General features: G+C 42.6%; 1 protein-coding gene across 4 annotated transcripts in view; it reads right to left on the minus strand.

Moving 5' to 3' along the window:
- TMC4 (transmembrane channel like 4) overlaps positions 1–16,434 on the minus strand; it is an 880,426-nt gene that overhangs the window by 399,699 nt on the left and 464,293 nt on the right. For 3 of the 4 annotated variants that reach the window (XM_089683320.1, XM_089683318.1, XM_089683319.1), the window contains 2 exons: positions 14,575–14,732; positions 6,136–6,259 (listed from right to left, as the gene is read on the minus strand). In XM_089683320.1, coding sequence (XP_089539446.1) covers positions 6,136–6,259; positions 14,575–14,732 — 282 coding nt within the window. Of the gene's footprint in view, positions 1–849; positions 1,150–6,135; positions 6,260–14,574; positions 14,733–16,434 lie in introns of those variants that run through there. The other variant, XM_089683321.1, reaches the window with a different exon arrangement.

A 16,434-nucleotide genomic window follows, 5' to 3' on the forward strand; every position in this document is an offset into this window, starting at 1 on the left:
ACTATTATGCTTCCATGGCACATAGCCTTATTTTATGATGTAACTAAACCCAACAAGAAAGGTATTGCATTATAAAACTGAATTCACCAAATCCTCCTCCATAAAAGCGGTGGAACATGACTTCGGTGAAGTGAACCCCTTGAGAGTTGGCAAAAAGCATTAAAAGCCACATACACAGCAACCAAATGTGGTAATATATAGGAATTTAACATAAAACTCTTACTGCGCTGGTATCCAACTCACTACCGCGTTTCTAAATTTTCATCGCACACATCTCCTACTTGTTGGAGAAACTGTGGAGCACTGGGCATGTTGCACCAAATTCTATGGTCAGGTCCCCAAATACTTACCGTTTGGGAGGGAACTTTTCGTTTACTCTCAACAGTGGCAGGATTTAATATTACCTTTTCTGCAGGCATGGCTTTATTCTCCTTAGAAATAGATCAGGTACCTCCGAATTTGAGAGGAATAATAACACATATTCTACTAGCAGCACGCCTAACCCTAGTAAGACACTGGAAAAAAGTCCCCTTCAATAGACGGGGTAATCCAAGTGACTCAAACACATGCCACATATGAAATACTATTTGCTATATCTATAAGTAAACACAAAGTAGCTAATACCCTCTGGTAACTATGGACCGAAAGGTACAACAAATTTTATTATCTGAGTGTATTAAATATAACTTATTTGGAACAATTTCTTATTCTTAATGATATAAGATGCTCGACTGTGATGCTTCTGTTATGCTTCTGTTTAATTTTTGGTAATTTCTGTGTTTGTGGCCTATCAAGGCACATGTTATATTTGTGCCTTTGTGATACTTTCAAAACACAATAAAGACATACTAAAACTAAAATTTTTATTTTGTTCTTTTTCAATTTATGACTCTAATTTTTAAACTTTTTTTTATACACTTAACATTATTGCTATCACATATGGGGCTGAAGAAGACCCTATGTGCATGATTAACATTTTCTCCAGCCACAGCAGCCAGGGAATGACAGCTGTGAACCCAGTAGTGATAAAATGCATCTAGGTTTCTTCACCAAAGGGTAGATTAGTGAGGGGATGTTTGATGACCTTCCTCCACTCCACTTGTTCCTACCAACAGGTGAGACGTTCACATCTATCTCTGCAATGGATTGCTGTAAAAGATGTAAAATAGAAAGAACATAAGCTGTTTCTTGCATATTTAGAAAATAAGTACTAATGTATAAAGAGCGCCAGGGATTAGAGTCCACAAGAAAACAAATTTGTCCACCTGAGAAGTAAATGGAGGTAAAATGTATATGACACACTTATTAAAGTCAAGCAGATATTAAAAGCACTGGCATAAGGTCACACACCTTACTTGAGGTTGCACAGAAGCTTGAATTGCCTTGATGACTCATCGCCCTGGTGATGTCCAGCTGAAAGGATGGAAGGTTGCCAGCAGTGATGAAATCCGGCATATGGAGACACTTGATCACTGGGGAAGATGCCGCTCTCACACTGGAAGCGCATCAGTAAGCTGGCAGGAAACCGACGCAATGGAGAGGCCTGTGTGGGCAGAAGGGGAAGTAATCTTCCTGTGTCCTATTGAGTCTCAGCTGCTGGACAGGAAACAGCTGGGTCATCAGGCCAGATAGGGCATTACAGTCCTGGTGTGATGCTGAGCTGGAGATCCAAAATTAGGGCAAATTTGGGCTGGAAGTCAGGCTGAAACCAATGCACAAGCAGGTTATAAAACAGCCTGTTATTAAGACAACATGTTTTGGGCCACGCCCCTTCTTTAGGTCATCTGCCAGGAACTGGGTTAGGAAGTATTATATAGAGCCAGAGAATGAGTCATCAAGAAGTCATGCCAAGAGTTAACCCTTACAGCTCATTGGTATAAACCCAAACAATAAATAAAAGGAAACAAACACAAATCTGGTGAGATGCAATTTAACAAGATTGTAAATACAAATATAAATATAGATGCAAATCTGAAAGTTAAAATGCAAAGAATAAATGGGACAAAATTAATAAATAAGGAAAAATAAAAATAAATAGCGAATATAATAATGAAAAAACAAATTTATACAAATGATGACTAAAAGTGGTCAGAAAAACATTGTAGCTTAGACAATGGTATAGATATCAATATCTTCAAACCATTTGGGGCTAGAGTACCAATTTTATAAATAGAGTTTCTTTTTTTACACAATATGTGCTAGTGTCTGACAAGAGACGGAAGAACTCCTTCAAATAGTCATTTCAATCTTGAATGACACACTACCGCCCTTGTCCGTTTGTTTGATTATAATGTCTTGGTTACTTTCCAGATTTTTTAGAGCCGTAAATTTACTAGTAGATACATTTGGGAAAACTTTCCAGGAGACACTAGCACATACATTTCCCTTAGCCAGGATCCCCTCCTAATTTTCCAAACTCAACTGGTTGAGCGAGCGGGTAGGGAAAGAGTGCTCAACAAGGAGCAACAATTTATGTTGCCCCCCAGTTGTACCACTCCTTATTTATACCACCTACCAAAAATACACAAGTCTATAGACAACCCTCCGGGTAGGCCCATTGTGGCAGGTATAAACAGTTTTTTAAGCGGCCTGTCACAATATATAGACCAGTTCCTACAGCTCATCGTATGCCAACTGCCTTCATTTATTCGTGATCCCGGTCACATAACAGAGGTACTCCAGAATTACAGATGGGAGGATCATGATTTATGGGCCTGTTTTGATAAATCCTCTCTTTTTACATCAATTCCTCATGAGTTACTAGCATTGAAATATTTCTTGTGTAAAAATTCTGATATTAACTCTCATCAAGCACAATTCTTGGTTGATGGAACCAAATTTTGTCTTCAAACACAATTATTTCACTTTTTTGAACAAGTTTTACTTACAAATTAATGGAACCGCTATGATCGCTAAATTTCACTCCCTGCTATGCCAATATCACAATGGGCTATTGGGAAGAGCGCTATATTTGGCATAATAATCCCTATGCCAAACACTTTGTCTTTTTTGGTTGTTATATTGATGATGTGCTCGTGATATGAGATGGCAGCATGGAGGCCTTTTTGGAGTTTACATCATATTGTAATCACAACTTGGGTCTAAGCTTTACCAGTATGGTGTTCTTGAACTTGGGGTTGTCCCACGAGGACAGGCACATAATCACTAAAAACTATAGCAACCAATGGCAACTCATACTTGCATTATATGAGATGCCACTGCCTCTTTTGAAAAAGGAACCTCCCAAAGGGTCATTCCAAAGATTAAAAAGAAAGTGTGCCAGGGTTCAAGATTATGAATCACAAAGCCCAATTCTTTTTGACAAATTTAGAGAGGAGGGTTACCCTGAGGACCTTTTGATGGATGCATATATGACCTATTTAGGGGAACAGACAGTTACCAATAAGGAGATAGAACCTCCACAAGGCCCCTGTGTTAGATTCATCATGGGTTATAGTGATGACTATAGAGCCATCACTTATATTCTCAAAAAACATTGGCATATTCAACAATCGTAGCACAGAACAATCGTATAGCCCCCAGTAAATTAAAAGGTCAATCTATCTAATAACAAACATAGTAATAGCAGACTTTATTTCGGCACCAGAATAGGGATCTTTCAATATCACAAGTGGGGCTGTCTGACATGCCAGTTCATAAAACATGGACAGTCATCCTTTATTGACAGTGCTAGTAATCTCTTTTCTATTGAACAGATTATAAAATGCTCTACAGAATATGTGATATATGTCTTGCAGTGCCCTTGCAAGTTATATGTTGGGCGCACCAAATGTACTTTAAGCAAGAGAATTGGAGAACACAGAAGGCTGATAGAGGAGGGCAAAGACAAACATAGTGCAGGTGTACCTTGGTTTACGAATGCCTCAGTTAATATAATTTTCAGTTTACGAATGAAAATCCATTGAAAATAATGGCTCGGTTTACGATTTATTTTCGCAATATGAACGGATTAATTGGTTTTTAGTACAGTTACAAAATGTTTTTCTTAATCATGCCCCTTTATGCCTTTAAAGTGCACTTTATAAAGAGTTTTGAACAGATAAAAGACTTTTTTTTTTTACTTTTTTCTCCGGATCGGATTAATTGGTTTTCAATGCATTTACAAATTAATTTTTTAATCATATCCCTGTACAGTAGTTATGCCTTTAAAGTGCACCATATAAAGAGTTTTGAACAGATAAAAGACTTGACTTTTTTTCTGACCTCCGGAACGGATTAATTGGTTTTCAATGCATTTCTATGGAAAACCGCGTTTCGGTTAATTAATTTTTCGCAATATGAAAAGTCCCGCAGAACGAATTAAGTTCGTAAACCGAGGTACGCCTGTATTCCTCGTCACGTTGCCTCCCATCACAACAAAGATCCTAAAGCCCTAACTGTGTTAGCCATTATTATTATTATTATTATTATACAGGATTTATATAGCGCCAACAGTTTGCTCAGCGCTTTACAATATAAAAAGCCATTGAACATATTCCCCATAACTCTTTGACTGATAATGAAAGGTTTGATTTATTGTGTAAAAAAGAAACAAACTTGATTTATAAAATTGGTTCTCTAGCCCTCAATGGTTTGAATGAAGATATTGATATCCATACCATTGTCTAAGCTACAATTGTTTTCTTACCACTTGGGTATTCCTTTATGTACCATTAGCCACTTTTAGTCATTTGTGTTATTTTTAGTCTTTAATTATTATATTCTTAATTTTCTTTATTTTGTCCAATGTATTCTTTGCAATTTAACTTTCAGATTTGCATCTATATTTATATTTACAATCTTGTTACATTGCATCTGACCAGATTTCTGTTTTTCCTTTATTTATTTTTTGTGTTTATACCAATGAGCTGTAAGAGTTAACTCTTGGCGTGACCTCTTGATGATTCATCCTCTGGCTCTATATAATACTTCCTAACCCAGTTCCTGTCAGATGACCTAAAGAAGGGGTGTGGCGCAATACAAGTTGTCTTAATAACAGGCTGTTTTATAACCTGCTTGTGCATTGGTTTCAGCCTGACTTCCAGCCCAAATTTGCCCTAATTTTGGATCTCCAGCTCAGCATCATACCAGGACTGTAATGTCCTATCTGGCCTGATGACCCAGCTGTTTCCTGTCCAGCAGCCGAGACTCAATAGGACCCAGGAAGATTACTTCCCCTTCTGCCCGCACAAGCCTCTCCATCGCGTCGGTTTCCTGCCAGCTTACTGATACGCTTCCAGTGTGAGAGCGGCATCTTCCCCAGTTATCAAGTGTCTCCATATGCCGGATTTCATCACTGCTGGCCTAAGCCAGCTTCCTAAGCCAGTTCCTGTCAGATGACCTGAAGAAGGGCAGTGCTCCAAAACATGTTGTCTTAGTACATGGCTTGTGCATTGGTTTCAACCTGACTTCCAGCCCTAATTTGCCCTAATTTTGGATCTCCAGCTCAGCATCGTGCCAGGACCATAATATCATATCCAGCCCGATGGCCCAGCTGCTTCCTGTCCAGCGGCCAAGACTCAATAGGACCCAGGAAGATCACTTCCCCTTCTGCCTACCCCAGCCCCTCCATTGCGTTGGCTTCCTGCCAGCTTACTAACGCACTTCCGGTGCAACAGCGGCATCCTCCCCAGTGATCCAGTGTCTCCATATGCCGAATTTCATCACTGCTGGCAACCTTTTCATCCTTTCAGCTGCACATCAACAGGGCGATGAGTCATCAAGGTAATTCAGGCTTCTGTACAACCTCAAGTACTAGTGCTTTTAAAACTTGCTTGACTTCAATAAATGTGTCATATACATTTTACCTCCATTTATTCCTCGGGTGTTTTATTGTGGACTCGTTATACATTTGTACTTCTTTTCTTCATTTGGTTCATATGATGATCTGAGCTGCCGTGTTTTGCCATTCAAGCCAAAACCACCTATCATTCACCTTAGCGCCTAGGCCCCTGGATTTCACGGTTCTACACATCTCCCTATGGAGAGTTCATCCACACCGCATTATAAAAATGAAGTGTGTGTTTGATGAAAACACAACTATTCAAGAGCCTAATCATTCCTGATTGGTGTATTAGCTGGATATAACTTGCTACCAATTTAATTGTAATATAAAAGTTTACTTAGCAATCTCACATGGTTCTCTTCATAATTATATCCACATTTGCAATTTGTGCTCTCCTTATCTCCATTACAGGTGATGTTGTCCCAAAGAGAATACAGCAGCATTCCCAGACTGGCAAGGCGAAGGAACACACACCTGTGAAGAGAGAATAGTAAACACATTTTAACCAAGCTGTGTTCTCTGTCATGCTCATTTTAAGGAAAATACCAGTGTAGTAAAAATTGATATAAAATATATAAAATTGTATATAAAACAATGTGTAATATGATGTTGAATTTCCTTTCCATTTCAAAAAGAAGTAACTTATAGTTTTCTATAACTGGTAAAATATTTAAAATTATTTTTTTGAGGTCTTGAGAGCAGTACTGTATATAGATAATGGGCAACATTTTACAGAATTTTTAACCCTTTCATATAATTGGCTTACTACCTCTTTCAGAAGTCTGTCCAAAGGTTGAGGTCAAATTATAGGTAGATTACATGAAAAACAGAATACAAAGAAAAGTATTTTGATTTACTGCACCAGTGGGGTTACTTAAAAAGTGCTACACTTATAAAGCATAGTTCCCCAATGTTCCTCCTTTCAAAGAACTGCCTTTCTTTTAGACTCAACTGCCTTTTTTGCCTCTTTTGTCTAAACCAGTCCTCCTTTAAACACTCCTATAAACGTGTGTGTGTTTATATGTAACCTTACTATGTAGACTATTTACATGTAGGCAATTCTGCCCACTATTCTACCCACGATTTCAAAACACTCTGCTAACACAACAAATTGCACAACGTGATTTTCATTCGAGTGGTACCTAAAAACATGGTGCGATCCTGTCCTGATTGTTGTGCGATAAATCACGCTGCAAATTGGGGGAAACCACGCATCACATGAAAAGTGTCGCCCAAAAAGGAGCAGGAGCTTCTTTTAGGCAACAAGCTCCAAGCATTGCAGTTTGCTGCGATTGCAGCACGATTTATCATGCAAGAGTCGTGGCAGAATGGCACTGTGTTTTAGGTGATATTCAAATGAAAGTCATGTTGTGAGATTTGTTATGTTAGCTGAGCGTGTTGAAATCATGGGCAGAATTGTGGCGATTCTGCTCACGATTCAAAAGGCCTACGTGTGAATTGTATTGAGAGAATTGTTGAAGCATAGCGTTTTGTATGTTATTTTTTTACATGCAAAATAAAACTGGCAATAGATGGATCAAAATTTGGCTGCTTCAGCAGGAGCTGGGCAAATTTCAATCCATGCGCGGCTGCTCCTGTTTGACCAAAGTCAATCTTTAGATTGTCTTTTGTCAAACAGGAATATTTGAAAACTTTTGTTGATCAGTCAGGGGCTGGACGAGCGAAGCTAAAGGGAGGGCCAGCATGACTGGGGCTTGCAGACGAGATGGAGATGGGAGCTTGTGTGGGGGAGCATAGGAGATGGGGGATGGTTGCTTACCAGATTGGAGCAATCGGGCTAGAGGGTGGTTTTAAACAAGGAAGGGGGAGGGGTGGTGACACTGGAAAGAGGGAGGACGCCGGTGAGAGTAGAAAAGATGGTCCTGTTTTTAAAACGGTACCCTGATCGGGCGGCAGCTTGCCTGCTGTAGAGGGGGTTTGAGGGGGGTTTTATGATCCCTTGTACGTTGGCGGCTATCCCCCCCGCGGCAGATAATTTAAAATCAGCGCGGCTGCATCCAGACGTTGTTCTTGCAAAACTGAACAAGGAGGTGGCCTTGGGTCGCATGGCAGGCCCGTTTGCTTGCTCACCGATGCCTGATCTGGTCATCTCGCCGTTGGGTGTCGTTCCAAAAAAGGAGCCCCAAAAATTCAGATTAATCCATCACCTCTCGCACCCGAGAGGGGGATCGCTGAATGATGCGATTGACCCGGTTTTGTGTTCTGTTTCATACACTTCGTTCAATGCAGCTGTCACGTGGGTGCGTCGATTTGGTCGGGGGTCCTTATTGACAAAAATCGATATTGAAGCGGCATTTCGCCTCTTGCCGGTACATCCTTGTTGTCTCTGCCTGTTGGGTTGCAAATGGCATGGATGCATTTATGTGGATCGTTGTTTACCTATGGGCTGTGCCATTTCTTGTTCCCTATTTGAGACATTTAGTTCCTTTTTGGAATGAGCAGTGAGGGATGTTGCGGGCCTTGCATCCGTCATCCATTATTTGGATGATTTCTTGTGCATTGGCCCCCCGGGGAGCTCCATCTGTGCGTCGCTACTGAGCACAGTGCAGCATGTGTTTGAATATTTTGGAGTTCCCTTGGCTCCGGTTAAGACGGTGGGTCCGCACACAGAGTTGAGTTTCTTGGGCATTACTATTGATACGGTTGCCATGGAATGTCGTTTGCCTCTTGATAAGTTGGAGGAGCTCCGGGGTTTGGTAACTGCGGTGGGCAAATGCAAAAAATTCAACTTCGCGATTTGCAGTCCTTATTGGGGAAGTTGAATTTTGCTTGCCGCATCATGCCCATTGGGCGTGTATTTTCAAGGCGCTTGTCGGCTGCAACAGCTGGCGTGGTGGTCCCGCATCACAGGGTCCGGCTGAATTGTAAGCTACGGGAAGATTTAGAGGTGTGGAGGACGTTTCTTGATTCCTACAATGGCAAATCACTGTAGTTGGATGCGGCTGTAACTTTGATTTGGAGTTGTGGACGGATGCGGCGGGCGCCACTGGTTTTGGGGCTTATTTTCAGGGTCGGTGGTGCGCAAGTGCGTGGCCGTTGCAATGGGTAGAGGCGGGTTTGTTGCGCAATTGATTGTTTTGACTATGTCTTTGTGGGGTTTGTTTTTCTGGAATAAACAGGTTGATTTTTGTTGCGACAATCTGAGTGTGGTTCAGGCCATTAACAGTGTCTCGGCCTCCTCTACGCCTGTGGTTCGTTTGCTTAGGCACTTGGTTTTGGTGTGTTTACGTCTTAATTGTTTTGTCTCAGCCGTTCATGTTCCGGGTGTGGGTAACTCGGTAGCTGATGCTCTGTCTCATTTTCAGTGGGACAGATTCTGTCGGCTGGCACCAGAGGTGGAGCAGTGTGGTATCCCTTGCCCCGGATCATCTGTGGAGCGTCGCCTTTCCTCTTCGGCAGGCTTGATTAGACAATCGGTTTGCGAGTCCACTTGGGCCTTTTACGAAAAGGTTTGGTGGGAATGGCTGGTTTTGGCTAATGAGGTTGGGTGTAGGTTGGGGGCGGACGAGGATCGGTTCCTCCTCCTTTATTTCATCAGTTGGAATTTTGAAGTGGGTGTGTCTGCATCTTTGATGTCCAAGAAACTGGCTGGATTGGCGTTCCAATTAAAATTGGCTGGGCGCTGCGATGTTACAAAATATTTCTTTGTTAAGCAGGCTTTGCGGGGTTATCGGAAAGGCCCGTTTCTTTTGAGCTTCTTCAAGGGGTGGTGGCTCAGTTGGATGGTCTGTGTGCCTCTTTGTATGAGGCCACTTTGTTTCGGGCGGCATTTGTGCTAGCCTTTTTTGGGGCTTTTCGAATTGGGGAGCGGGTTAGTCCGAACACGTGGGGGGAGGGCGAATTGGCTATTGATGATGTGGTCTTGCAGGGTGGGGGGTTACGTATTTTTCTGCGAAGGTCAAAAATGGATCGTTTAGGCCGGGACACATTGGTGGAGTTGGCGGGGATTCCAGGGTCCCGGATTTGTCCGGTTCAGGCCATCCGGGGATTTCTAGGTCTGAGACCCACTATTCCTGGCGTTTTCCTTTTGCATGCGAATGAGACAGCTTTGTCTCATTTCCAGTTTGGAGCGGTGTATAAACGGTGTTTACAGGTATTGGGCTTGGGTGCAGAGCAATACTCGTCCCATTCTTTTCGTATTGGGGCGGCTACGGAAGCTGCCCGTTGGGGCTTGGGTGATCACGTCGTTCGGCGCATTGGTCGTTGGGATTCGGCTAGGTTCCGTTTATATGTGCGTCCTCAGCTATTGTGATGGGGGGAGAGAGAGGAATTTGGGTGGTTGATTTGTGTTTTTTGGTCTTTACGCTGTCTTTTCTGTTATTGGTGTTTTGTTTCATTACAGGTTCAGCTGTCAGTTTGGTGTAGATCCTTGGCCATTCTTATGTTTTTTGGGGGGCAAAGCGGGCGACAGTCCGGAAGGAGGGTCGGCAATTGGGTTTTGATAGGAGGGAGGCCAGGGTTCGGTGGCTTGGCGTACCTGGGATGTTGTGGTCACGGGTTGTACCTGAGGTCCATCGGTATTCCCGGTTAGATCGCCCTCCGGACGTTCTGGTGTTGCATGTGGGCGGCAATGACCTTGGGCTACGATCTATGCGTGAGGTGATCCGGGACATTAAATTCGATTTTTTGCGCCTTCGGTCCTTCTTTCCACAGACTGTTATGGTCTGGTCTGACATGGTGGCCCGTACGGCTTGGCGTCAGGCTTTTTCGGTGGCCAAACTTAACAAGGCCCGGATTAAGGTCAACAAGGAGGTGGCACTTTTTTTGTATGGAACGGAGGCCTTGCAGTCCGTCATCGTGAGTTGGAAGAGGAGTCTTGGCGGTATTTGTGGGCGGATGGAGTGCATCTCAATGCGGTAGGCATTGATTTCTGGTCCTTAGGCCTCCAAGATGGTATCCAGTGGGCATTGAGGGTGTGGCGGGCTACACGAGTGTAAGGGTTCACACTCATGTGCTGTCGCAGGGGGTCGCTGGGTATTTGAAGGCGGTGCTGGAGTGACGAGTTGGTGGATTATGGGTTGGACCCATCGTAGGTATGGGTGTCCCTTCCCAGTTATAAGGTGGTTGGTAATGTGGGGTGGTCATTGGCTGCATCTGGGACTACGTAGTTTGTAGTATTGTCCCCGAGGTGGTGTGGCAGCGGCTGGGGGCCTTTTCGGTGGGAGTCGGATACAGCCAAGTTATCGATGTGAGTAACAGTGCCTTCGAAGACCTGGGACCCGGTTGGGGAGGGGGTTGTTAATGTCAGTTATTATGATATAATTGTACCAAAATGTTATGTTTTTCTTGTAAGAGTTATGTAAATAAATGGGGCTGCTATGGCCAGTTTTCACCAAAGAAAAGGAGAGTCGCTTGGTTATTCCGGTGGGAGATGGTGGTTGTTAAGAGGTAGGTGGTAAGTACTAGCCTCAATATTCTGCATGTCCCTCAGTCAAGTCAGGGGCTGGACGAGCGAAGCTAAAGGGAGGGCCAGCATGACTGGGGCTTGCAGACAAGGTGGAGATGGAAGCTTGTGTGGGGGAGCATAGGAGATGGGGGATGGTTGCTTACCAGATTGGAGCAATCGGGCTAGAGGGTGGTCTTGCCAGGATGAGGAAAGGGAGCTGGAATTTGTCGGGGGTTAGTCGGAGCTTGTGCCAGCACGGGTGAGGTTTCTCCCGCCCACCCTCCCTGGAGCTGTTTAGTGGTTTTGCTTCCTGTTTTGCTTGGTTTTGCTTTGTTTATTGTTTGTTCCTTTTTGTGTTTATCCTGTGTTGTTCGATGTGGGTTCCTTCCTTTCTTTCTCTCCAATTTTGATGTTTTGGGGGGCTGCCTGTTTCTGTTTGTCATGGTAGCCGGCAGGGGGTCGCTGGGTCTTTGAAGGCGGTGCTGGAGTGAAGAGTTGGTGGATTATGGGTTGGGTCCATCGTAGGTATGGGTGTCCCTTCCCAGTTATAAGGTGGTTGGTAACGTGGGGAGGTCATTGGCTGTATCTGGGACTACGTAGTTTGTAGTATTGTCCCCGAGGTGGTGTGGCAGCGGCTGGGGGCCTTTTCGGTGGGAGTCGGATACAGCCAAGTTATCAATGTGAGTAACAGTGCCTTCGAAGACCCGGGACCTGGGACCCGGTTGGGGAGGGGGTTGTTAATGTCAGTTATTATGGTGTAATTGTACCAAAATGTAATGTTTTTCTTGTAAGAGTTATGTAAATAAATGGGGCTGCTATGGCCGGTTTTCACCAAAGAAAAGGAGAGTGGCGTGGTTATTCTGGTGGGAGATGATGGCTGTTAAGAGGCAGGTGGTAAGTACTAGCCTCAATATTCTGCATGTCCCTCAGTCAAGCAGCTTCTCTTCAGTGTATTCTGACAGTGGAGAGTCCTGTTGTCAGGATACAATGTCCTGGAGGGGGAGGGGCTCCTCCATACACCTCATTTGTGTGGATAGAAGAATCCATTTGCTGTCTTTGTTCAGTTTGTTGGATGAATTAAAAAAAATCATTTAAGTAGCTCTAGAATGTTTTCAGTAGTGGAGTCATTTTGGAGCATTTGTAGTGCGTTTTGTCATTTGGCAAAACATACGTCTGCTAACTGTGATTGGGGTGTTATTAACAATTAGGCTACATTTACATTTGCAAGTTTCCAAATGAGTGGCAACTGGCACAGAAAATGAGTGCTTTGCCACACATTTCAGAAATGCGCTGCAAATGCACATCACTCTTGCCTTTCCATAATGGCAAGGCAAGTGCTATGTGTGTTTCCAAAAAAATGCAGCAAAGCACGCGTTTTCTGTGCAAATTGTTGCACGTTCAGAAATGTGCAGATTTGAGTGCAGCTCAATAGAGCATGTTTCTAGCAGATTGCTGTACACTCCAAAATGTGCAAATGCAAATGAATGGTAACGCAAGCATGGCGCACATTGCCACGCATTTTTGATATGCGCGGAAAAGTATGCATTTTCTGTGCAGGTTTCCATGCGTTTGTACCCACAGCCTAAATGGTAATGCAAGTCTAAACACACATTGCCACGCGTTTTCAAAATGCTCGGCAAAGCATGCATTTTCTTGTAGGTTGCTGTGTGTTCAGAAACGAGCAGATGTGAACGAATGGTAATGCCGTGGTGAATACGTACGGTAAAGCATGTGTTTTTTTTGGGTTGCCGTGCATTTGGAACCATGCAGATGTGAAAAAATGGTAACACAAACACAAGAGATGCTGTGTGTTTTCAGATGTGAATGAAAGGTAAAGCAAGTGTGAATAACATTGCCGCGTGTTTACCAAACAAGTGGCCATGCATTCTGCAACAAGCAGATTTGAGTGCAGCCAAAATGGTAATGCAAACTTGTGCTTCACAATGCAGGGCAAATTGTGTTTTCTTGGGAGTTGCCATGCAAATGAATTGTAAAGCAAGTACAACGTGCATTGCTCCACGTTTTTGAAACGCATAGCAAAGCGTGCATATTCTGTGTGGGTTGCTGTGCGGTCAAAAATGCCCAGATGTGAACACAGCCTAAATGATAACACAAGCGTGATGCACAATGCTGCACATTTTCAAAATGCAAAGCAAAGCGCACATTTTCTTGCTGGTTGTCATACATAATGGAAACATGCAGATGTGAATGAATGGTAACGTAAGCGTATCGCACATTGTTGTGAGTTCAAAAATGCGTGGAGCGAACACAGCCTAAATGGCAACAAGTATGACACACATTTGCCACACATTCAGAAAACCGTAGACACGAACGCAGCCTAAATGGCAACAGAAGCACAACGCACGCTTCCGAAATGAACAGCAATGCGCACATATGCTATGCAGGAAACATGCAGATGTAAATGCAGCCTAAATGGCAATGCAAACCGACATGCGTTTTTTTAAACGCACGGCAGATTGCACATATTCTATGCATATTCTATGCAGGTCACCGTGCATTCCAAAACGTGCAGATGTGTTTTTTGTGAGAGTTGCCATGCTTTCAAAAATGCACAGATGCGAACACAGCCTAAATGGCAATGCAAGTGTGACAAGCATTTGCTTCGTGTTTCTGAGACACAGGGCAAATCACAAGTTGTCTGTTCAGAAACATCCAGATGTGAAAGCAGGCTAATTAGGCTAATTACAATTGTAAATAACACCCCCATCGCAGTTAGCAGATACATGTTTTTCTGCCAAAATGCACAATGCTCCATGACCAAAAAGGATCTACTTTGGAGCATTTGTCGTGTGTATGGCAGCCCATTCAACTGTATGGGCTGCCCTATAGACAATGAGTCTTTAAAAACACACAAAAAACTGTGGGACTGTGCATTTCACTACACTCAGGTGTGAATGGGATGTGCTAGGGAGGCAGATCTTCTGACAACTTATCACCAGTTGTCTCTTTCTCTGAAAGCACAAAGATAGTAAAAAAAAAAAGAAAAAAAAAAAAAAGAAAAGGGGGGGGGGGGGGTTGCAGAAAGGTGAAGGAAAAAAATAATTTTCTTATTCATGGCTGTAAACTATACCCATCCACCTAGTATTGATTTTAAAACATTTAATTAATTGACCTGTTATGTCTTATATTATTATCAATAAGATTATTTTTAACATTACTTCACTTTAAAGGGAATGCATACTTTTTATATATAGTATTTATTTAGTATGTTCAGTAATAAAAATTTTATGTTTTTACATTTGTTTGATGTCAGGTGAATATAAAATGATGCAATAACTAAAATTGAATAATCATAGTCTGAACTTGAGACATATTACTGATACACTATGTATGAATAGATATTCCAGGTGGCAAAACAGACCTGACAAGTGTCAACCTGACATCTGTGCTGAAGGTGTACTTCTCCAACTTGATGGTGATATTGAAGAACGTTGGAAGAATAAAATTAGCAGCAGTGATGACAATGGAAGGTAGATATCCAACGAGCAGCTCCAAGATGAAGTTACCTTTTACTTTGTCCTGGATAGGCAGAACAGTTAAACACTTTATCAATTTTGTGGTAGGTATACATTTTTTAAAGACTCTAAATATTTTAGTGCAAGTTTTTCGTTGCACCACCCCAAAAGATTAAAAACTCAGATGCATTGCAAATCTCAAAATAACAGACAAGGAATTAGCACTTCAGTTAGCCATATGCTTCAGCTAATACTGTACATTATCCTATTTTTCCCTGCAGTATGTATTGTATACAGTACAAGAGTTTTTATTTTTTTAGGATATACTACTCTTCATTTCTGGAAATTCTGGCTAACTCTTGAGTTTCTGTACTTTCCTACACACTGGGACAAAGCATACATGCCACTTCTGAAGTCAGAATAATGTTGGAACTCTTTATACTTGTTCCAACTCAGTTACTCAGAAAGCATTGAAGCTAGAAGGTCAGTTTGACAGTCAGGAAAGAGAATAACAGTGGCAGACTCAAGTTACCATGCTTGTAGCATCTTCTAGTGGTGCTAGAGAGGTAAATTTATTTTGGTTCACAGAAGTAGCTGCAATGAGCATGTCTGTGGGGGTCAAGCTGGACAGCTCTGCACGTCAGGCCTCTGTCTCCTCCCCCTGGTTCTGGAGGTCCATGGAAATGTCTAGAAACTAGTGAGTGGAGGAGTAGAGACTAGGATCTGTATATTGGTGGAAGTTTGACCGATCTCCAGGCAGTGTGGTGAGACATGCCCATAAATATCAAAGAGCCTAGCCAGCAGGGGAGTCTGGTGATTGGGTGGAAGAAGGAGTGCTGAGGATCGTGATGCCTGGGAGTGGACGCTGGGGAAGGAAGGAGAAGCAGGAGAAAGTGAACTTCATTACAAGTCCTATCCAGTAGACACCCTGCCCGGCATGGGAAGACTAGCACGGTAAAAGGCCTGAACAAGCAGTCTTATCCAATGCAGCAGGATACAAGGGATTGTGTGAATACCCCTATAACTCCAAGGCCTACAAGAAAGAACGATGCCAGATGCAATATCCATGCTTTCACAGGGACACTGTCACAGCTAACCTAAAAAATCCTTTGCTCTGGGACACCTTAAAAAAGTAGCCAGGTGGGCTGGTGTTTTCTTACAAAGTGTTGGGACATTTTGGGTTTTATTCAGGGGACATGGAGCTCCTAAAAAAGGAATATTTGCTGTTGAGCATTTAGGGATCGATTATTCTGGAAGGAGTACACAGTCCAGGATCTGCGTTTTTTTTTTTGTACATAGAGAAGGTGGTTTGTTCTTATATTGTTTTACCAAGTCAAGCCATTTTCCCCTTAATAAAACAACAAAAACAACTTCTGACTATGTGGCCCTGATTTACTAAGAATTGAGTCTACCAGCAGACGCTGAACATTCAGGCAGACTCAATTCAATCAATCAAGACCTGTCAGTCTTCAGAAAGGTGTCTAGCAAGCTCATTGAAAAGAGTCTACTTTGTAGACTCTTTTCTGTTCGTAAATACGGAATCGCATCAGGCACATTTCTAGATGCAATGCCGGATATGTTCGCTAGGTGGCGCACAACCGCGGGCTTTGTCCCTTTGGCGGTTTTCTGTTTGCATATGAGAATACTTATAATTTAAAATAAAAAGCACACCTATATTATAATTTTTTTTTCTGTTTCTCCAAAAATGATCGGCCAACTAATGCATTTCCTAATCAATGTCATACATTCTATTTTTAAATGTCAAA

Source organism: Staurois parvus, unplaced genomic scaffold (genome assembly GCF_062004578.1).
Source record: "Staurois parvus isolate SC_StPar_1 unplaced genomic scaffold, SC_StPar_1.0 ptg000304l, whole genome shotgun sequence".
Lineage (NCBI taxonomy): Eukaryota > Metazoa > Chordata > Amphibia > Anura > Ranidae > Staurois > Staurois parvus.